A 23852-nucleotide genomic window follows, 5' to 3' on the forward strand; every position below is an offset into this window, starting at 1 on the left:
AAAGTTTTCGACCTTTGTTAGGTTTTGAACATAATGAAAGGTTTTCAGACTTGTTTCTATTGTGTTAAATTGGATTTCTCATCGGTTTTATTATCCAACTCACACTGCCAGCTATATCGACTTAGAAAGTGGCACAAAAAGCTTCAAAGCACTCAAACACACTTTACTTGATGAAAGACTTGAAACTGCAATAGCAAAAAAAATTCTGTTTACTTAGATCGCTTCTTTCGTTTTTTTTTCAATTAATCTCCTTTTTATATGAAATATAGAGTGCTTATTTCTTCAGATTTTTTTTACCGTCTTACCAAAAAACATAGTTTTGTATTTTTTTTTTTTCATTTTTTTAGAATCCATATGTACTGTTTACTTTGAAATTATCGATAATTATACATGCAATTTCTATCTCTTGCTCTGTTGAATGTAATGAACAGCTGTTTTGGAATTTTTCTTTTTTATGTACAAAAACATCGATTGCTTATAAAGTTACAATTCTTGAAATATTAAAGAACATCCAACGTGAAACCACGTGCATTGGAATGACGATCCACAGAAATACAGATAAATTCGGCAATAACACGTAACTTTAAATCCAGCAATCAATTAGCTCAGAAAGGGAAAAATTTACTAAGACTGCTTTTAATGTAGGAAAAAATGGTTTTGTATATCTAGAATAAATCAATGTAAAAATTCACAAGCGAAATTTGATAATTGGTCTAATTTTCATCAACAATTACAAAGGCACAATTTTTGTTTTAACATTATGTATAATTGACCCTGTCGATAGTTGTAATCGCCACTGGATGGCGTCTCCCGACACTGCGGTAAAACTTGTTCGTCTTAAAAAATTATATTAAAACAAAAATTCTTAGAAAAACGCAATTGGTTTTGTATTTTTTTTTTTCATTGGTCATTTTATTAGAATCCATAATTTTTCTGTTTGCTTAGAAAATATCGATAATTTTACATGCAATTTCTATCTCTTGTTCTATCAAATGTAATGAAATGATAAATCGATCAATAGATTTCATTGTTGTTGCTGTTGACATTATTTTTTTTTTCTTTTTATTTTCTTCTTTTACATATAAATTGTCTAATTATTCATGTTATTTTTTAGCATTTTTCCATTTTATGTACAAAAACATCGAAACAGTTAGTTTAAAAAAAAGATTTATAAATTAAGTTGTTCAATCGTTACAAGAGAAACAACAACATGCCGTATCGATTGCTATGTTTAATAGGTTTCACTTATCACAAAAGTACAAAATCGTTGTCTCCATATAAAAAACACACAAACAAATATTGTGAAAACTAGAAATCGGCAACTTGTGAAAAATTTCCGATTTCGTTTTCGTATGACAAGTGCAACGGATTTGTTCCTCTTTGAAAAAATCAATTGAAATATTGCGCGCACGAGTCACCTTTTCAATCGCTCACGTCAAAAATAATTTGCTTTGTCGTGTTTTTTTTCTGTTTCTTCAATTAAAGGTATTTTCGTTGTGGCTTCGTATGAAAAAACATGTCAAAAGCCAGTCGTTGTATAAATTAAAGATAAATATCTAATTGATGCCTTTTTTTAATGCTTTACATTAATTAACATAACATACACATTTCATTTCTTATCGATTTTCGAATGTTACAAGGGATGTATTTTTTTTGGATTGCGTAATTTTTCTACTTTTTTTTTAAAGAAATTATTGTCTACTTAAAAATTATCTTTATAATGAATTTATTTTTTCCTAATGCCTAGACGTGCTTCTTTTCAATGATTTCATGCTTTCTTTTCTTCTAAAAAAAAAGAAACAAATTAGTTAGCTTTGGATATCTTATTTTCAGCAGTTCAACTCTCGACGCGGTCTATGATCGGATGGATGTATTTATTCGATGTGTAGTTTGATTGTTGTGTTGGGGATTGATTTCGATGTAAAAATGTGCTGTTGATTTTGGTGACATATTTCATTGGAATATGTGTGGAATTAGCAGCCATTCTGATTGGGAATTTTACGGTGGTGATCATGGATTTATGTTTAAGTTCAAACAATATTTTGCAGTGTATTTGCATCGTTATTCGTAGCCACAATTGTTCCTCAACATTTTGCGATTATTAAGTGGATAACGGTAAATTTTCATCGAACGAAAATCTTCGTTTTCACATGTATCGAAAAAATTAAGACTGTGTTCTTGAGCTGGGTATATCGTTCAGAGAGTCGTGAGTGGTGTTTTTTTGTTGTTCATCAACCTTTTTTCTCCTCTGGTTCGTTTAATGCACAAGAAATGTAAAAATACCAAAGATTTTGCATTGGTTGTGAAATAATTGTTCCAAGGGAAATTTACATAATTTCGGAACAAAAGTTTAGTTTTGGTTCAAACGTCGTGAATTTTCATTATTCAACGTTATTTTTCAAATTTATTCCGAAATTGTGCATTAGATGCAAAAATGGTTGTTTTAGGTGTATCTCTACTAAAGAAAGTTCGACTTTTTCACATCAGGAGAGAAAGGGGAAAAAAAGCGAAAATTCTACGATCTGGTCGTTAACATTTGAGAGAGGAACGCGTTTCCGTATGCGAAAGCGTTCGTGTTTAAAATTAGCGCGATTCGGAACTTAGAAGGTTTGTTTTACTCCTATTTTCTTTCATTCATTCATTTCATTTACTTATTTCGTTTGACTTGGGGGAAAAAGGCTTCGATTGGTAAAATTGGATCTTCAGTGGCTAATGTGAAATAGCCGGGAATGCGCCGTGATGCGCTTCCCGTATTCACCGAATTGAATTGATTGCTGCCGAATATTGTGAGCTCAGCAACGCGTTCCGATTGCTCGGATGGGCTGTCGTTCAAATCGTTCTCTGAACTTGATGATTCGGTTTTGGTTTTTTCCGTTGTCGCTTTCTCTTTGTACGGCCGATAGGAATGATCGTCTTTGGCGATTTTCATAATCGCTGTTTCATGTTTATATTCTTCAGTGCTGGTGCTGGTGCTGCTTGGCACCACTTCATTGCTGCTCAATCGAACTTTATCTTCGGATGACCCTTCGACAGCTAAATCGTTGAGCGATTCGTCAGTGCTGGTTGTCGATGACGTGCCCTCTTTTTTCTTTTGGGTTTGAATACGTTGCCGCAGGCTTGGTGGTTGGAGGCGTCTCAGTGGAACGGTGCCATTTCGAATTATTGGAATTCGTGATACGGTGCTCGATGTGTCGGATGGATTGTCGGTGGTGGTTGAACTCGATCGGTTGCGATTGATCAGTGAGTCTCGTCTGGTGCTTACACGACGAACTGGTGGTTTGGCCGTAGTCACCGATGGTGTGGTGGGCGATGAATTTGTTTGACCTTCGACCACGGTTTCGGTGGTCGTTTTCAATCGGCTGCTAAAACGATCCTTTGGCACAAAGCGTTTTCGTGTTGTCTCCGTTGACACACCCGATTCCGTTGATGATGGTTCGGCCGTCGACTTTTCTGGATAAATTATATTCGGTTTTTCATCGATTTTGTTCGATTCTACTGTTCGATTCTTCAATTCCGATGGAAGAACACGTTGTCGTGTTGGGAATCGAAGTCGTGTGTATGATGCCGTTGTTGAAACAATATTCGATGACGATTGATCGGGTGTTGGTGTGGTTGAGCTCATTCGTTGTCTGTACTCTTTGATACTGAACCGTGGCCGATTCTTTGGATCGAATTTGTTCGTTCCATTCAATCGAATTGCTTTTGTAACATTGCTGAACTGCACTTCTTCGCTGCTTTGCTTCGTACCAGCTTTGTACACCGGCAATCGTACACGAAGCCGCGGTTCTTTTTCAGTTGAAGACGATTCATTTTCAATGTCATTCACATCGTTTTGATGATGGGCAAATCCATGACCACGATCTTTGGTAACCGCTTTCGTTTGTGAAGATGTTGCAGCAGCGACCGCTTCCAAGATTTTCTCCTTGTTTCGCATGCGTTGCCGAGTTCGGAAATTGCCCAACTCAAGTTTGTTCTCGTCACGAATGTAAACGGGACCCGAATCGGGCGACGCTATCGATTCATTGCTGATTTCACTCTTTTCCGATGACGTTGAGCTTGAACTGATCGTTGATGTTGATGATGTTGATGTCGATGCTGATGACGATGGGCTACTAAATGACGATATGCTATCCGGAGTTTGTGGCTCCAATGTGCCCGCTTCTTCCTCACCACCGTTCGTTGAATCTTCTGGTTCATGCGTTGAGATTGGCTCATTTGCAATATTCAATCGAGTTGACAATACTGATTGGATGTCGTCGAGACGACCTAAAAAAAAATGAGGGAGGAAATGTGTTTCAAATCAAGATACAAATATTTTTCCATGTTTTTAAACCAATTTCAGGGTTTCTCATATGAAAAATTTCATTTTTTTTAAATAAAAAACATTAATCCATTTTTGGGAAATGAGAAAAAAATTCTCTATTGCTCTTTAGTTGTGAGCAATAAATACTTTTTATCCAATCGAGACATGTTCATAAATTGAAAACTCTCTCGCACTTGAAAATTGATTGAATGCTCTTACCACTATCAATGGTCGGTGTTAGCAAAGATGTGGTTATAACCGATGATGGGCTACTGTTTCTGATTCGGTTCGTAAGTTTTGTGTCCAAAAAGAAGTCATGGGTTTCGGTTTCATCCTGTAACGTTGTCGAAATTGGAATGGCCTGTTGTGTTGTCAATGGTCTACGCGATGGTCGACTGTACTCGCGTTGTCCAATTGTGGTTTGTTCGTTTTCCTCAAGCGGAACCCGGGTGGACTTTTCAGCTAGTGGTCGTTGGCGTTGTATTTTATTATCTGTGGAACAGAAACACGAAAAATTCATCGTTTTTTATGGACATTTTTACTCAAAAATAACATCTACACCGATTGGTTCATATTTTTTTCATTTCTCCAAATTCTTCGATAGCATTTTTGTCCAATTTTTTTCAAAGAACATTCAGACAATGTTCATGTTATGTTAAATAAAATTTTCCCCAAAGAATCATCTTATGTTCTTCCTGCCCCAAAAAAAATTACCTTCAAAACGGTTGTTTGGTCGTCGATTCTCCGGATTATATGGTCGTTTTGGTCTGAGTGGTGATGCGGTTGTGCTTGACTCGAATCGTGATTCGAATGGTGTTGAAATGCGTGTTCGATTTCGTACACGGTTGCTATTGCGATATCCGCTTGTCGATGATTCACGTGGCACTTCGGTCGTTGTTTCTCTGGTGTATTGAATCAATTGTCCGCGATCTCTGGTGGCCGTGTATTCCTTATGATTTTTCGGCATTTCAGTGGCCAACACTTCATTGCTTGGTTCATCGAAATCGGACAATTTGATTTGATTGTTATTTGGTTCAGTATAAACGGTCGATGTGCTTTCGGTTGTTGGTCGTGGGCGCTTGCGGCGCAATTTATTGCGTGGCCGTGGTGTTGAGGTGGATGGTGGTGATGGTGGTGGTGGTGGCACTGTTACGATCTCTTCTCCGATATTCTTTTCGAAATCGGGGAATGGATCAACTGAAGCGGATTCCGTGTAGATATCATTCGATGGTCGTTTGATACTGGCTTCAATTTCATTGGTATTCGTCGGCTTTACCGGTCGCCGGTTGTAGTGTGAATGTGGTGAGATTGTAATTGCATCTTCAATGGTAAAGAAACTATGTGTGATTGCATTGTTCAATGAATCGGGCGTTGGTAAGAATGGTGTGGTAGATGGTGCCAATGGTCGCCGTGCTCCCGTATAACCTGGATGCATTACTTTGTGCTGATGATATTCACTTTCCATTGGTCGATTCAAATTACGGAAGATATTCGGTTTTTCCGTGGTGAACGAAGGTGAATTCGCAAGAATATTATCATTTGCCGGCCATCGCTGGAATATATGCTCATCGGAATACGATGGAGTCGGTGCTGTTGTGCTGGTATGTGCAAATTGACCGGAATTATATGCAAAACGGTTTGCATCTTGCAATGGTGAAATTGCCGGAATATTGTACTTCGTTAGAATGTCCATTGCTTTTTTCTGTTCATCGTCGAATACATCGTTGCCTGGTGGACCAATTGGCGTTGAATTTGTGCTTGGCACGGAATTGAGTGCGGATGACGTTGAGGCTGGCGGTTGACGCAATCGGAATCGAGTCGATTCGGTGTGTTTGTATGGTGGTGGCGGTACCAAATTGATTGTATACTCATCGTTCAACAGGAATGTATTCGAATAACTGTTTTGTGGTGATTCTTGGATAATTTGCGGTGCTGCGGTTGTGGATTGCTCTTGTTGCTTTTGCTGCACTTGGAAGAATGGTGACAAAACACTTGGCGGCACAGTTGGTAATTGCGGTAACTGCGGAGAAGATGTAGAATGTTTTGAGTCAATATCGGTTTTATATTTGCAACGAAATGGGAATATTCGATACGAAAAGAGAGTATTTTCGACTGGATACTTCAATCTATTTTTCTCATTTGTTTTTTTTTATGTTTGATGAACATTGTTAATCATAAAATTACGTAAATTAAAAAAAATTATCAAAATTAAATCTTCCTCAATCACTTACATAAGATGGTTGAGTTTCGGGCAATTGTGGTGGGCCAACTGGCTGTGCAAGTGGTCCATGCTGTTGTGGTGATTGCACAAATGGTTGTGAGTTTGGTTTTTGTGGGCTTGCAATGAATGTGTTGGTCAGTTGATATGAACCGAGACCATTGTGAGGGAAATACAGTGAATTTGCAAAATTATTCTTCGCTACAAAATGACCGCCGGGAGTTAAATGACCTAGAAACATGATAAAAAGACGTTACATTTAAATCATTAAGTGAAAAAAAAAACAACAAGGCAGAAAAAAGCGCGGTGGAAATAAGACAAATCTATTAACCTGCATATGGATTGCCAAGCGTTTGGCCAAAATGATAGTGGTCAAATGGTGCTGTTAGGAAATTGGCTCGAATACGTTGTTTCGGTTCGCCGCGTAGTATTTGCGGTGCGGCCGGTCCAAAATGCGTGAACGATGAGAGAATTTGGCCGGGAATTTGATTGGGTGGAGCTGGCCGGTGTGCGGGTCCAAATGCCATGTGTGGTTGGTATTTCGGTGGATTGGGCAATTGAGTCGATTTAAACATCGACGATGGTGAACTCAACGTAACATCTCTGTGGATTTCCGATTGGAAAAAAAAGTCAAACCAATTTTAGTTTTTATTCAAATGTAAATTAAAAGCGACACCAGATTGGCTCAATATGTTTTCAATCTAACGCATGCAAAATGACTGAATCGAATTTTTTTCCTACCTTAACATTGGCACACGGCTTGTGGTGGTGAATAATTGCAACGAAGGCATGCTACTACTGGCTTGGCTCAGAAAAACAGGCGGAACTTTTGACGTGGATGCCATTCCATTGAAGAATTTAAATTCGGATGGTTTGCCAGCGCTGATGTATGTGGGCTTGCCACCAAGATATGATTTCATGATCGTTTGTGGCATCACCGTTTGAGCAACATTCGAACTGCTCGATAGAAGATGCTGCGTTGTTGGCACTACAAGTTGAAAAAGAATAAAAATATTTTTCAATGGAATTCACTTTGATTCAATAAATCGGAAACGTTGATTTGAACACAATTTACCGTTACCATGATGAGATGGCAAAGCGCTGGCTGCCATAACGACATGTTTGGGTGAATTGGCCGATGGAAAAACGGGGAATGGATTCAAGTATTGCGTCACCGGTGGATGAAGTCCTTTGATTTGTCGCAGTATTTGTGCATTGTGATGGGCAATTTGTGCGATTTGCGCCTTATTCGTAGCGTCAAAATTTCCAATGCTGATTAATTGTGGAGCTGCCGCTGGTATTGCTACAGGCTGCCATGGAGGCTACAACCGAAAAACAAACAAAAAATTATGTCGTGGTCAACAGACATCTAAACCAGTTTTGAACGTTAAAAAAAAATCCGACACTTATTGGCTGAAATCAGTTGGCGTTCTCTGCGAGTCGTCTTCCGGTTTGATAACCGATGAAAACGGCTGATTGTTCCATACAGACAAAAAACTACGCCAGTTTGATCTCAGCGACATGTTCATACCGAAAAGCAATGAAAAAACAACAAAGTTTCAAATTCGATTAACGACTGTGACATCGCGATGATGTGAAAGTTGCATTGGAGGCGGTTTTTTTTTTGACAGAAAATTGATGCAGCTTGGCATTTTTTTGGGCTGTGCGGCCATAAAATGCGGAAAAGAATCGGGAAGAAGAAATTATGTGCGACGGCAATTAATGCGAACCCATCAAATTTACACACAAAAACACGGCCCGTTTACCGGATACTTTTTATCATGCGGTTGCCATTAAAATGGCATGCTGTGTGAATGTGCCGTATTCCTCATTGTCCATCGTCACCGCCACCGCCGTCGCTGCTGCCGATGTCAGCAATACCGAAAATGAATTCCGGTTATTTGTACGTTCACACACACACACGTACTCTGCAATCACTTCTAGTAATAATAGTAATGATCATTTATTTGTGATTTCAATGCAGAAAACGATCTCGTGGCTAATCAACATGGAAATATCAACAATGATACAGCAATCATTAAATCAATGCAAACATTCGGATAAGAATTGCACGCGCGAGATTTTTCTCTTACTCTTCTCATCATCATTTTCTTCTGCTATAGCCAACAATCGAAAACTTGTTTAATCTTTATTATATTATGATATTGACCAAAGAGTCATCAATAACGAAGAGAAGAAAACAAATACGTCAGTGTTTTAGTCGTGTATGCATCCTCTTTCTTTCATATCTCTCTCTCTCTCTCTCTCTCTCTCTCTCTCTCTCTCTCTCTTCATTGCTGTGTCAATTGCCCCGAAGAAACACACAACTTTCTGATTATCTTGCGGCACATTTCGCGCATCCATACACACACACACACACACACACACGCATCGGGCGATCACGATGCATTTCTTGATTCATACATTTCGCGCGCATTACTTTCTTTTAGACGTAAACACATTTCAGCATATTTTGCACACATTTTCGCGATAGAGAGATAGAGAGACCAGTTTCCAGACATTTATCTCAAAATACTCAAATAACGTATAAAAAAGAAGAAAAACGAAGCAACAAATAAACTTGTGAATGTCAGGCATCAAAGAGAGAGAGAGAGAGAGAGAAAAGCATGTACAGGAAACTAATAAAGACAAATAACGACAAATAACCGTTTCAATAAATTTCATCGGTGCAACACGAATTTGTTATTCGAGTGAATTTGTGCCAAAAAAAAAATCATACACGCAAGTCATTGTTATCACGGGGCGTTTCAGCGACGCATGCAAAACAAACATTTTTCGTGACATAATAATTGGTCAAATGAATGGAATAATCGGCCTATTGATGGTGACCCGAAAACAAAAATTGCCACACACACACGCATACCGAGAGAAGAGACCTTCAAGTTCATTTGAACCATTGTTTTGTCTGAAAATCCGTTGATTTCACATTATTCTATTGTTGCTCTAATAACGATCGACGCAGTTTCAGTCTATCGCACCACTTTATCGACCGAATTTCTATTTCAAATGATGTATCTCGTTGAAAGCTTTTTGTGTAAAAATCGCCCCTTTTCGATTGATATCTTAAAAGGAAAAAGAGTGAAACGATTCGTTGATCGAAAGAAAAAAACGATTGAGTTAAGTTGATCTTGAAATAAGCTGCATTCAATTGACTGAAGAAAGAGTGACTTATGATTTCATGTATTACATAGTTCTTTGCACCGCATTTGTCAATTCTAATGAGCTGTATCGTGTGTGTATGTTTTTGTTTCTTTGCCGTTGCTATTGTCATTGAGAAATGATGACGTTTTGAAACAACAACGGATAATATTGATTGCGAATTGCACAAAATTATAGTACTTTGATATCGCAAAATGTGCATAATCGGAAAAATGGTAAAGGCTGTGAAGAAATCACACGTATTCACTGCCACACATATATGTATTCGTCGTTATTTTCATATTGCAATTGGCAACACAGTCCCACGATATGTCAAATTATCGTAATAAAAGTGTAAGCTTGGTGAAAGAAAACCAACAGACAAAAAAAAACAAATGATTGAAATGCTTTGCATATATAGAATCGTGTTATATGAATTTAAGGCAGGCAAAAAACACAGACACACCAAAATGATTATAAAGTGTCTACAGGAAAACCGAATGACTTGGTACGCAAAATACTTACCGCATATTCAATAAGACGTTTTTCACATGAACAACTGTGTAAAATAGCAACGGCGCCTGTAAAAAAAAAAGACAGCAAAAATTAAACAAAAAATATTTATTTGAAACAGACGAAAGAAAAATGAATTTATGAACAAACAGCTTATGGATAATAAAAATAATAATAGAAGAGTCTGGAGAGTGAAACGGTAACAACAACAGCAAGAAAAATGCACTGAAATCTATTGACATGGCTATGAAAAATCCATTTCCAGTTGCTGTTGCTGTTGCTGTTGCCGTTGTTATTCAGTTGGTTGGCTGAAGCAATTCGCTCGAAATGAGTGTGTAATTTGTGCCATTTGTGCTCGACATAAAAATCATTATATTTTTATTTGCGAATTTCAATGTGCAGGCTTTTTTCTCTTCGCTTTGCTTCTAATTTTATTTGTTGTTTGCATTTTGGTGTGTGTACGTACGTACGTGTGTGTGTGTGTTTACCATTTATTCGAAACATTATGAGAATTTCGCTGACTTTTCTATTTATGGCGAATTAAATGGTCTTAATTTCTGAAATGTGTGCGCACACGCACCAAACAATAACAACAACTCTTGGCCTGTTTAATGCTTGATTATTAGACACACTAAATCAACGAAAAACAAACACGTAAAGCGAATGTATATAAAATGTGTGTTACACTTAATCACGCGTGTTCAAATCGGGTAAACGGGTGAGTAAGTTTCGTTTTCACTGCTGCTGCTGCAGCACAACCGCATTTTGCCAAAGCACGCATTTTTGCTATTGGGCCCAAGAAAATGCGTCGCCATTAGAATTTTAAATGCAAGACAACAAGAAAAAAAAAAGTTCGATCAATTTTCGTGTGTAATTGAACCATCAAGCATTGATTTAGTGGAAAATGTTAAGGTAATAACTAGCATTTGAAATGGTGATTTTTTGGTGAGTTTGGTTTTTCGGTTATAATTTCGACCGATTTCATCAAATTGATACATATAAATCTGAGAAAAAATATGTTAATTCAATTGAAGCACGAGAGCAGCGAGACGAAGAGTGAGAGAGAGAGAGAGAGAGAGCAAGCGAATTGTACGATTTCACAGCTCGTTGTGTTTGGCGAATGATGAAAATTGCCAGCGGCGGAACGTAATTCAAAAATCTCTCATGTTATGGGTGGTTTTGTCTTCACTCGCACGGACTCGCCAAACTATGATTTATAACCAAAGAGCGATATGATTCTTTTTGAATACATTTAATCTTGTTTAACCGTGTGTTTATTTTGATCGGACTTTTTTTTCTGTTTGATTCTCTGGCTATTCATTCATCTCTCTCGTTTTGCACGTCCAATTTTCGCACGTCGCGCACCGTTTATTTGTGTAGTTCAGCGCAAGAGGGATTTAAGTGCACACATCTTGGCCGCACACTATTTTTTGCCATACATTTTGTATGCTACTGTTTTTTTTTTCATTTTTCTGCCGATGATGAATTAAAACGTACAAAATGAAATTAGACATGCCATACTTTATAATATGAGCGTGCGAATACTGCCTCAGTTTTTTTGTTTGTTTCTTCGCTTCTAGTTGTTGTTGTTTTTTTTTCTCGTATAAAAACTGTGTTTTTTTTTTCTCTCAACTCTCGGCTGCTTCATTATGATTATTCATTTAAAGTGTTAACAGCTTCGATTGTGGTCTTTAATAGTTTTTAACGCAAAAATGCCACACATTTACGGTAAAAATGATTTTGCTTAAATGCCGTCATTAAGGCACATTGAGTGTTTATTATTTTTTCTTCTTCTTCTTATCTCTTGCAATGCCAACTATTTTTGCAGATTATCCCAATGTTACATGATGATACTTGTGACGAGGGAGAGCATCGTTTGAATGATAATAGTTTAATGAATGATGAAGGCTTCAACGGCGATGGATTTGCTTGTTTGTTGAAGTGAAGAATGGTTGTTTTGTGCGCAGACAGCGAGATAGAGAGAGAGGGAGAGAGAGAGAGAGAGGCCGAGCAGAGAGGGAAGAAATTCAAAACGAAAAATTTATAAAAAAAAATAAAAATAAAATTCAAGTCAAGTTCAGATGAGGAGGCTTTCTTCGACATCAACATTGCCATAATGAAAACACAAAGAGCTCATTTTCCCATCACAGAAAATCATCGAAAGCCACCATCAGCAATCGCTTTAAACCCATTTGTATTTCATTCAAGTGGCAAACCATAATTTATGCGTGTGTTGTTTAGCAGTCTGTTTTTAATACCATCATCTATTTCTTCTGTTTCTCGCTCGTTTAATACATTTTTGCTGATGCTGTTGCGGTTGCTTCCACCATTTATCACCGCCACCAGTAATTCTTTGTTGTTTCGTCGCGCATGTCTTGGAAATGAAAACGTTTCTTTGTTGTTTTTTCATTTTGCCACATTTAGCAATTGCAATCATCAAACACACAACAAGGTGATCAAGTGTTTTCGTTGATCGCACTCAGAACGAAACGGGCGCATCATGAGATCGGTTGATTTTTCACGATGGCGTGAAATCGAAAGTAGTGTCATCAAAGCAAACATACGACGGTAGAATGAAAGAGAAACAATCGTGTCTATTGAGTGAACAAGCACCGTTTTTTGCGGTTGTTGTTGTTTTTGCTGTTATTGTTGTATACGACTACGCCATCAGCTGGCGACGTACCGTACCGATTTCATTTTATCACGCTGACGCTGGTGCAAATTTCTTGAACTCTTTCTTTGGCGCGAAGGTACGCACGCACGCGGGGGAAAACTATTTAACAAAAAATTCAAATCCAATTTCGTGCGACATACAGAATGAGAGTGTCTCTCATTGAGAGAGAAAAGCACCATTCGCACCCGATGTGAATACAAAACGCGGAAGCACAGTGATCTTGGATATTGTTGGGTAAAAATTGAAAAGTTTTGTCGCAATTTTGCCATTGTATTCGTCGACAACAGTTAGCTAGTTTCAGTGGTGTCACTAACGTCATCGCTGTCATCATCATAACACGGATGCATTGTTAAAATAGACCGTACGGCATTTCAAACATCCGATAAAATTTATTGCATTCTTTGTAATAAATTTAACAAACAAAGCCATTGTTCGAATCGGGGTGATATACATAAGGAGGCTTTATGGCTTTTTACGTGTGTACACACACAAACATTGTGCGCTCGGCAATCAAATTCATTTCCATGGCTAAAAAAATTGACGATTCTCCAATAGAAATCGGTGAAATCATCCGCGTTTGATTTGAATTGTCTTCGATACTTATGAAATGGCTTAATTAATTCGTATGATGATTGATTGCCGTCTATTCAATAAAACTATTTAAACCTTTTTGATTTATTGCTGATTTTAATCCGAATCGAATGAGAATCATTTGAATTGATGACGTTTTCAATTTTCTTTCGATTCGATTATAAGATCGTTCTGATTTTTCAAAAAGGTCCAACATCAATATGTGACTTCTGAGAATCGACCCACATTTCGATAGTCATAGTTCAATGGCGTTCGTGATATGGTGCCGACAACCATAGACATGCTTAACAAGCTGAAGAAAAACCACTGTCAAAATATGTACACCGTACGTACAAGTGGCCGGAAGGAAAATATTGAGCCTAACCTTATATCGGTATACATATGTAAATCATTTTTGGAATTTGCGCGCAAAAAATAAATCCATTAATTAATCCATTGTTGTTAGAAATGTACTGTCAGGAAAACGATTGGCGAAAATTGTTGTTATCGTTGAGGTGCGATTTTTGTTTTTTTTTTCGTTTCAAATATTTTTAAAATTATTGTAATAAATGGATTACTAATGAAGTGCAAGCGAAAGCAGACCACAAAGAAATGGCTAATTGAAGAAATTCACTGAAAACATAGCAAACATAGAAAGAAAAAAACAATCACTTACCAATAAAAATGTGTATCCAAAACGAATTCATCGTTTGAAAATCAGTCGTTCGAACAATGAGCGATGATTATTGTTGGTTGTTTATCTATGTGTGTGGGTGTGGGTGTGTGTATGTGTTCTGATAGTCTGGTTCAATTTTTGTGTATCAAAATAGTGGAATTGATGGGCACATACGTGCACCACAATCAATTCACACTGCACGCCAACCAAGATTCAATATGGGAAAATTGTTCGCAAACACTCGTTTGGGTGTATTTGTGCGTTGTTCGTCCGAGAAAGGAAAAAACACACAACAACCGATTCCTCATACAAGCAAACCGAACAACAAACCGAAAAATCCGCACAAATTCCAATTCACTTGACTTCGTCTACCTTTTTCTTGTTGTTATGCTTGCTGTTACTTTCTGTTGGATGATCGTTCTGCCGATCGCGTTGCAAATACATACAATTTTTCTGCTTCGTTAACGTTGTTTCGCGCGCGCGCACATACAAACAAAACAATATTTTCTGTTGTTACCTCTTCTTCTTCTTCTTTTTCTTCTCGATTTTTTTATTTATTTTACTAACCGAACCAACACTAAATTATTTTTAATAAGTTCATTTTTTGTGCGCTGTCGAAGCATTCGTTTTTTGTCGCTTTTTTGTTTTTTCTTCGTGCTTCGCGGGAGAAAGATTCGATTTTGTGCTACAAAAGCATCTAAATTGGCGTTTGTTCTGATTTCTTGTTGATACTGCTGCTGTTGTTGTTGTTGTTGTCGTCTCGACGATGAAATCATACACAGCAGTTTTGGTTTCGGTTTCGTTTTTTTCTCGGATTGCTTCACTAGCTGAAAAAATAAAATATCTCAATGAAAATGACACTAAACAAGCTCGAATTAATGAAACTCTCGCCGCCAAGGAAAACCATCGACAAAAATATTTGCTTTTGGAATCCATATTGAATATCGAAGAAATAGAGACGACTCGAAATGAAAAAAAAAAAAATAAAGAGAAAAACACAATGAAAAGTGTATCAATTAATTTGGCGATGTATTGGTGGTCGATCGTCGACACGATGGATTTTTTTTTCTTAATACACTCAGGCAACATTCATTTCTCATGCGAAATTCAATTGGTGGAGAAGAAAAACCGCATTTGCCCCATTGCCAATGTACAAAATCGTGCAATATCGCGAGCATTTCTTTCGCTGTTGTTTTTTTTCTTCTTGCTTTTCCGCTGAAAATGGAAACCAAACGGTCATTCACGTATTTATGTACGCACGATATATAAACCAATATGGTCCACACATAAATTATTGTTTAGTGTTTAGCTTTTGATTTGTCCGTTTGCTGTTGGTTTTTTTTTTCCATTGGCCCGTTATCGATGGGCTGATTCATGCAATTCTCGGCATAAACGCGGACACGGACTGCATACAATTACACATATTCCGTGTAAAAACCGTACACTTTCAGGATTCCGGAGCCAAATTCAAATGACATGTTCGCATTTCGCTCAACATAAACGAAAACTTTTCTTCGGCGACAATGACGACGAAATGCGCATATGTGCACGTATCGTGCGCACATCGAAATAGAAACCGATGAATATGAACCTGTGGCGTTGAATACCAATTACATTTCTCGATTTGACTCAAAACAAAAACAGACACGACGCAAAAAAAAAACAAATATCCAAGTAGTTAGCATCATTTCTTCTTCTTGCTTTGTTTGTCTTGTAGCGGCGGCGCGCGAAGAAAGCACACCGAAATTACGCTAACAATATCTAGATTGTTGTAGTTATAATACATAAACAACCACAAAATGACCAATTTTCTTTCATTTTTTTACTTGTTGTTTAGCGTGACGTTAGAATTGAAATGGTAAAGAAAAGTGACAAGATATAGACCGATAGCTAGAGTGAAGTGAGCAGGTGAAAGAGAGAGAGAGAGAGAGAGAGAGAGAGAGAGAGAGAGAGAACAAAACAGACAAACCACTTTAATGAATAGCATTTGTTTCTATTGAATTTCAGAATGAAATCGAAATGGATGAAAAAGAAATTTTAAAAAGAAATAATAAAAAATGACCATTTTGATAAAATAGAGATATGCGGTGTGCGTGCGCGTGCGGTTAAAAACGACAATGAAAACAAAAAGTGAAAACTCAACACTCTCAATTCACACTGCCTGAATGCGAAGTGTTTGGATTTAAAGTGAGTTGAAACACATGCGCCACACACACACACACACACACATACACACATGAGACGAGGCCTGAAACAATGTATAATTTAGAGTAAATGGACAACATCTTTATTAGCGCACGACCGGCTACCCGTCGCCAGTGTGCTTAAACAGCTGAACTGATTCGGCCCATAAATTTTTCCTATTATCAGCACAGTGGTTGATTTTACATCAGACAAAATGGTGTCGAAATAAATGTAATCCAAAAGGATTGAGACCAAATTAACAACCAGTTGCTCTTTTTTTCTTTCAGTTAGCCAACAAATGTGAGCAAATTAAAAAAAAAATGGAAATTTCGGTCAAGTATTCGAAAAAAGCACAAATCATATCAACGTATTGTAATGAGCAGTTTACTATGTGTTTTTCCCCTCTATCCGCATGCAACGAGATTACCGGGCGACTAAATGAAAATGATGTAATGCTCCAAAATATGCTGATGAATCCATCGTCGGATCATGTAATCACCATTGAATATTCATGTTTGTTCATCTCGCGCTATTTTTTGACGGAGAAAAAAAAAATATTTCATTGTTTTGTCGACGATTCCTTTCGAACACGTTCACGTATTATATTTTCTGGTAATGAAAAATGGCAATATGCTACCGAAATGACTTGCGATCGTCGACAAGATCGTGCACGTCGCGTTACGTTTCCATCGATGGGGATCACACAGTGTGAAAAGTCGAGCATGAAAATTTTTGAAAGAGAATTTTCAAATGATATAAAGTTTTTGAATATAAACACACGATTTGTGTGTGAGTGTGTGTGTGTGTGTGCTTCACGTAATAACGTATAAAAAAAATTCAATTATCCATATCACGATGTGTGTTTGTTGGTGGATTCATTTGAATGCTAAGGCGCATGATCTATACTTCACCTGTTTGCAGAAGCACTGATTCATCAGTGGCCGGTAAACGTATTTCTTCTTGTTTAGTGATTTTGTTTTTTCGTTCACCGTTTTGTTGCTGTTGTTGTTATCTCAATCGCAATCACACTGCACTAGTGTACCACCGAAAAAAGGCAGTGGCTCAGCAAAATGCGGATAGTCCATCAAAATGAAACAACAAAATGATTTATGCATTTGGAATTGCTCTGGCACTAGACACGTTGAGCACGCGCATTTGCCTACAAACTTTCAAACAAAAGACGAGCCAATGAAAGCTTTATTTAAATGGAAATGGCTTAATTTATGTATTACGGGCTCTTTATCCGCAACCGTGTGTGTCTTTTTTTGAGCAGTGTGCTTCTTTGCTTTTTGAAGTGAAGTTAGAAGTGTTTCTGTTCGGAAAACCAGAGAGTATGTAAGTGTGGCTGTGGGCAGCTAGGCATTTTGCCAGTGCAAATGCTGACACAAATTATAACATCGTCTGTGGAAACAGTGGCACTTGGTTTTTTTCTCTCTCTCTCACTCTTCACTCGCTCTCGTTTACGGCAAATGAAAACATGCAAGAATTCGGAGAAATGCTGCCAAGCAATCCATCGAAATGAGAAGAAATTGATGCGGTGCGATGAACACAAACGACCATAAACCATATTTTATTTTTATGCACTGCACCATTTTATATTTATAACACTTTTATCATTAGCCAATTTGCAGCTCACATAATCGCACATAATACAGAGTATGGCGCATATATAGATTAGTTTTTGTTTTATGATTTAACGCCAACCAAATGCACACCAATCATCATCAGGTGGCTCATAATTTTTTTTCGTTTCGGTCGTTCACTCTTTTTTTGTAGTGAAGTATACACAAAGCAGTGCGAAAATATCACTGAAGCAAAGGAAAATGATCGGGTGAGGTAAGCGACCCTATTCGATTCCAGTAATATAATCCCAAATGGGTTGAATGCAACTGGTGCTCGTGGTTAAGCTAGCACTTGTGTACAGTCTCGGTCAAATAAACCACATCCAAAAACATTGAGCTTGGTGCGATTGTGCCCTCTTACAGCGATCGATACTCTTCTCAATGTGTACACATGCAATTGGATCATTTATTGACATCAATTTGTGAGACTTTAACTCAAAGACTTTAAGACGGTTCTTTTTTTGCTTTAAGACACTTCATCTTCCATCATCAGGTTGACTACAAAATATTGGAAGATAAATCGATGAAAAAGAAATCCAAACCAAATAAATAAAAAAAAAGCACCACGGAAAATCTCTAGCTAAATCGAACAATTGAAAAATTTCGATGTTTTACGTTTATTTCGTTGAAAATGTTCATTCTCGGCCTTTCTTTTGCTCTTTACAAATAAAAACAACAAGAAAATCAACCAAGTGGCAAGCATTTCACGAAATAAAACATCAACTAGACACGAAAAAAAGAAATACATCGCATCACTTATAACATTCGCTTATAATTATTTTCTTCATCAACTTTGAAAATTGGCTCAATCTCATTTTTCGTTTGTTTGGCGGCACATTTTCCAACGGTGTGTGCATTGATTTTTGATCGCCATTTCGGTCATTTTCTTTTCAAAGTCAACCAAGAACGCATTTGCACAGTTCAGCGATTGCAGATTCCGTTGTGCCACCTTTCATTTTCATCTATCGACCGGCATGCGTTTAGTTGTTGAAATGTTGTCACCTTTTGGGCTTCGACATTTTGTCATTGGACAAGCTCTTTTCTAACATTGAACAAGCATCGTTTTTGGTATACTTTTTATCAGGAAAAGAACACCGGATCAGTATCGAATATTGATTTAAACACCGATTTCACAAACGAATCTCTCTTTTTTTTTCGTTAGCATGCTTCATATACATTTGCTATTTTCCAGCCGGTTCGTTCGTTTGTGCTAGTCAGTTTGAGAGGTTTTCATCGAGCGCGCACGCACACAGCTGCACGAAACATGCATCGCATCGATGAAAATTTAGTACAACGTTTTCATTTGATACATCTTCTCTCCATTTGTCTTAAGCGAATGATGAACTGAAATCAAAATTACACGCAATTTGTCGATTTAATCGTTGATTCTCTTTATTTGGAAAATGAGGCACGTTTGTGATTTGTTTTTTTTTTTTTGTTATCATTGTATCACGATTCGAAGCAGACTTTTGACGGCCATTGATCGCAAGTGAGAGAAAACAAATGCAAAGAATTTGCTGGAAACAAATCGACCAACAAAAATGAAACAAGAAGAAAATTTTTGGATTCCATTTGTTTTTGTCCATATTGTTTTGGTCGAGTGAATTGGTGAGGTTTGCGCGGAAATTAGTGATAAATTTCTTGCCGCCACAGCATCAGCAGCCGTCGCGATTGATCAAGAAAAATGCCTATCGTCAAGTGTTCAAATTTTCATTGTTGCACGCATACAATAGCTCAGCGATGCTGCCGTGTGTTTGCAATTGCCGCAAACCACACATTCAACAGCAAAGTCGTTGGTCGTTTTTGTGTGCACCGTTTTTCTCTTGTCATTTCACGTGTAAAACACAAATTTTATGGTTTTTAGCGCATTTTTCATTATGTTTCCCGTTTGGCAGCGAGCCGACAATTTCCAGAGAATATGTGGATCAGATGCCGTAATTTTCTCATGACTGTCACAATGTGTCGACTGCGAACGTGTGCCCGCACACACGTTTTCCGTCATTTCAACACAGACATGGTGCGCGAATGTTTGTGTTGAATTCGTGTTGTGTCTGTGTTTGTCTCTTAATGTACGCTGGGTGTAATTTGTCTTTTCATTCTCATACAAAATTTCGGAGCATTTTGTCGATGATTGCAAATGCGCTCATAAAAATTGCGTATGATTATTTCAAAAAAGCTCGTTTGCATTCATATCTCTCGTACGTATGCATGTTTTGCTCTCTTCTGTTCAAGTGTCTTGCCGGGCTCGTTTATTTCCATGATTCTCTTTCTAGTTTTCGACTTCACCTATTTCAATTTGCACTAGATTTTTCAATTGAATTCGGAAAAACGACACGATAGAAGGGAAAACAGCAACAGCAACGCACATACTACAACTAGCACATGCATGGCACACTGGCGGCAATATTGCGTAGCATTGACTCAGTGCATATTTTTGAATGAGAGGTTCTTGCTTGCTACTCTTTTGAAATAATAATAATAAAAGGCATTTTTGCGGCGGCATTCAACGTATAAATCAATTCTTGTGCGCTCAAAGTATTCAATGAAAAAAAAAGTGAAGTAAAAAAAAAACCAAGTGTCGGCACAAACACTCGAAATATGTTTTCATTTTTTTCCACGTCGTGCCGGATTTCAGCACAGACCAACCGATTCTCTTGCTTTTTGTCAGTAGAATGTTTGAGCGCGCTGGTTTTTCTCATCCGAAATTCCAGTTTTTCAACTGGTCAACGCATCGATGCAATGCTAATTGAATAACAGTTAACGAGTTGCCACACATAATTCGATGATGGGTTATTTTTTCTGTTTGTTCACGATTCAATAATTTTGTGTGATTTTTTTCCTTCTTTCAGTTCAATTCAATTTGTAAACAATTTTCGCGTGTTTGTTTTGTCAATTTGAAAAAAAGCGGCCAACATAATGGGCAACATATCCACTTGATGGACAATGTGCAAATTGACTTAAAATCAAAGTAGTGCAGCCGGTCCCTGTGCAATTTGAAATAAGATAGACCAAGATGAGTAGATTTTTCTTTTAATGTGTCATGATGTTCACTTGCGGAATTCTTGATTACCCATTTTTATGCCAATGTATGCAATAAAACCGTTTTATCATTGCATAGTGACTGTAATTTTGTACGATTTTACTCGTCACTAGTCACCATTACACATTGAGCACACAAACGGAATAAAGAGGAGAAGAACAAAAAAAAAAGCAACAACAACAAAGATTGAAGAGAGAAAAAAAAGAAAGAGAAAAAAACAGACCGAATCATGTTCACATATTCTGTTTTGCTGCTGCAGCAACGTTGAAGTTAAACTAAATAATGGAAAAAAAAATATTTATATAGTTAAAACATTATGTGTGTGTGTGTAGAAGCGATGCACCGAACTATTTTCCGATTGCAGAAGAAGATTGGCTTGATTCGTAAGCGAGAGCACGAGCGCACACACACATACATTTTACAACAGTGCAACAAAATGCGGTGCATTCAGAATGAAGATAACGACGAATTACTATCAAGTCCACTTTGGCGAGAATCTCGCGTGTAGAATATATTGACCTGCATTTAGAAGCAAGCTCTCTTGTTGCGCGCACGCACAATATCCACTTCAATACTCACTGGATTCACACAAGCACACACCGCTCAGTTTTGTTAAATGGCAGGAATTGGAGACAAAAAGATATGGAATAGAAAAACATACACGCACACATAAACTGCACTAAAAATAGCAACAAACTAAGAATACGACTTAGAATCCGAAGAACACAACGCGCCTTTCAAATGCAAGCAAACATTGTCGCGCACGTTAGAGCGAGATCAAGCGAGTGAAAGAGAGAGAGAGAGAGAGAGAGAGAGAGAGAGCGTGTCCGAGAGAACTTCACCCAAACCGTGAATGCGCGTATGCATAAATGAACGTACGAATGAACGAGCCGAAGAACCTGTAAATAAGAACGTGATAAATAAACGGTTTTTACCGGATCATCATCTCGTTTTTATGAATCGTGCGCACGTTGTGCACTGTGTGTTCAGGTGCAGTTGTTGCTCGACTGGCCGGACTAAATTCATAGTGATGCGCAAATGAAATTGGTCCAAAGAGAATGCGTACGATTGGCACACGGCCAAAATGAAAGACTGAAATGACGATGGCGGCGGCGGCGACGACAACGAAGATAAAAAAATATATATCACAACTAATGTGTAAATGCAAACAATTCGATTGTAGTCCATCTGCCGCTCGCGCCATGAAATGCGTAAATGGGAATATGCTCTCTGGCTACATTTTCCAACAAATGCACACGCTCACGCAATTGGAGCAAGTTGCATCCGTTGCCTGTTGTGGAAACACATAAACAATTCGTGCACATTTCTTTCAGCTCGTCTTCAATGCAATTACAATTTGTTTCTCAGCGTTGAAATTGGGTTGAATCGCGTCACTGAATCGGATTCGAATGAATTTTGCGCTCATTAAAAATGCACATCCTCAAATCAATCGTTTCACATCTAGAATTGATTAAAATGTTTAAAATCGATGATAACATGCGGACACAGTGGGTGGAATATGGTCTTGTTTGCACTTCTTATCAGCGAAAAAAAATAGCAGAAAAATACAAAAACAAAATTGGAAAAAGTTCTGTATACGAAGCGATTGGTCTCATTTGAATAACTGTGCGCGATTGTGATCTCATTGAAATCATTGACTCAATTTCGGAATAGTTTCCCATATGAGATAAATAGCGGTGTTTTTGTTGTTGTTCTTTTCTCTTTTGAAAATGTCAATCATAATTGATTCGAACAAAAAGGGACCCATTTCTCGTTTCATTCGAAGAATCAAATGCCAGAACGAAGAAAAAAAAAACCAATTCACACAATTGATTGAAAATCAATTTCATCCGATTGTCCGGAGCGCAATTAATTTTCGAATGCGAATGTGTCGGCCACTCTGTTGACTGTCTGTCGACTGCACAGTTATTCCGAAATGATGTGTTTGTGTGTGTGTATGTTGGACAGATACAAATGAACCATTTTCAAGCAGATGGGGCAGAAAAACCAAAACTGACAACGAGAGAAATAGAATCCAATCAAAAACTAGTTCACAATTGAGTCACACTGTTTGTATTTCCACCGAGAGCGCGAGCGCAGTAGCATGAGTCCGTGCCCAATTATGCGTTTCTGGAGCATTTTTTTTTCTTTCCTGTTTAGTTAAGTTAGTTTGATTTTTTCTGTATCTCTCTCGTTTACTCTATGTGGTGTTTCTTCATGAAACCAACTCTTATCCCAACAGTATTTCATTCTATTTATTCTTGCTCATAATGTCATGTTGTTGTCTTTGTTTTTTCTCTCTCGTTTTTTGTTGTTGTTGTTGTTTTTTTTTCCAATCAAGTGATAAAATAGGTAGACACAATTCGATGCCGAAATCACTCACATACTTTGAATATATCGCTGATTAATTTCCTTTTTCTTTATGTTTCTTTCTTGGAAATTCAATTCAATCGATTCTATTTTTTTTTTGTTTTTACGTCGTCGGTTTCTTTTTGTTGTTGTAGTTAACAAGGCACTGTTGAAACTATTTAGATGGCCACCGATGGCGCGAAATTTTCGATGAAAAGAAACAACTTACTATATTGAAACACTCGAATTTTGAAAAATTCCACACAGTACTGTGTATAGATTTGGTTGACTGTTTCACATTTGACGACTCACTCGAGTCTGTGTCTTTATCATTCAACAGTTTACAATTGACTGAAGACTATGAGCGATTGCTTGTGGCTTGTTTCATTGGCAATGCCAGCCAGTGGTAGAGCGATTCACACAGCAGCAGCAGCAGCAGCAACGAACGCGAAACATACGGGAGAGATACAAAAACAAACGGCAAACACAGCGACTATGATCGCTTCGCACATAATCCATACAGATCGCTTCACTTTGCACGAAC

At 37.6% G+C, this 23852-nt stretch overlaps 1 protein-coding gene across 2 annotated transcripts; it reads right to left on the minus strand.

Moving 5' to 3' along the window:
* Nucleotides 1–907: 907 nt before the first annotated feature.
* LOC129577434 (mucin-2-like) lies at nt 908–23647 on the minus strand. Of its 2 annotated transcripts, none has more exons than XM_055464421.1 (10): nt 23538–23647; nt 14114–14940; nt 10206–10261; nt 7597–7843; nt 7263–7509; nt 6853–7124; nt 6535–6752; nt 5018–6323; nt 4523–4795; nt 908–4266 (listed from the first exon to the last, which is right to left on the minus strand). In XM_055464421.1, the coding sequence occupies exons 2-10, from the start codon at nt 14142–14144 to the stop codon at nt 2648–2650; spliced, it is 4269 nt and encodes a 1422-aa protein (XP_055320396.1). In that variant the 5' UTR covers nt 14145–14940; nt 23538–23647; the 3' UTR covers nt 908–2647. The 2 variants fall into 2 exon arrangements, with proteins under 2 accessions (XP_055320396.1, XP_055320395.1); XM_055464420.1 differs by lacking the exon at nt 23538–23647 and adding an exon at nt 23347–23511.
* Nucleotides 23648–23852: the final 205 nt, after the last annotated feature.

This window comes from Sitodiplosis mosellana, unplaced genomic scaffold, assembly GCF_009176505.1.
Source record: "Sitodiplosis mosellana isolate CC-2019 unplaced genomic scaffold, AAFC_SMos_1.0 Smas_scaffold_6197, whole genome shotgun sequence".
In the NCBI taxonomy this organism is placed as follows: Eukaryota; Metazoa; Arthropoda; class Insecta; order Diptera; family Cecidomyiidae; genus Sitodiplosis; species Sitodiplosis mosellana.

What these genes read in the sequence shown, in the direction of transcription:
- LOC129577434 (XM_055464421.1), bottom strand. Translation starts at nt 14,144, where the DNA reads ATGAATTCGTTTTGGATACACATTTTTATTG. An exon ending in TTGGATACACATTTTTATTG is followed by an intron (nt 10,262 to 14,113) that starts GTAAGTGATTGT and finishes TTTTTTTTACAG; the next exon opens with GCGCCGTTGCTATTTTACAC. An exon ending in AACGTCTTATTGAATATGCG is followed by an intron (nt 7,844 to 10,205) that starts GTAAGTATTTTG and finishes TTTCGGTTGTAG; the next exon opens with CCTCCATGGCAGCCTGTAGC.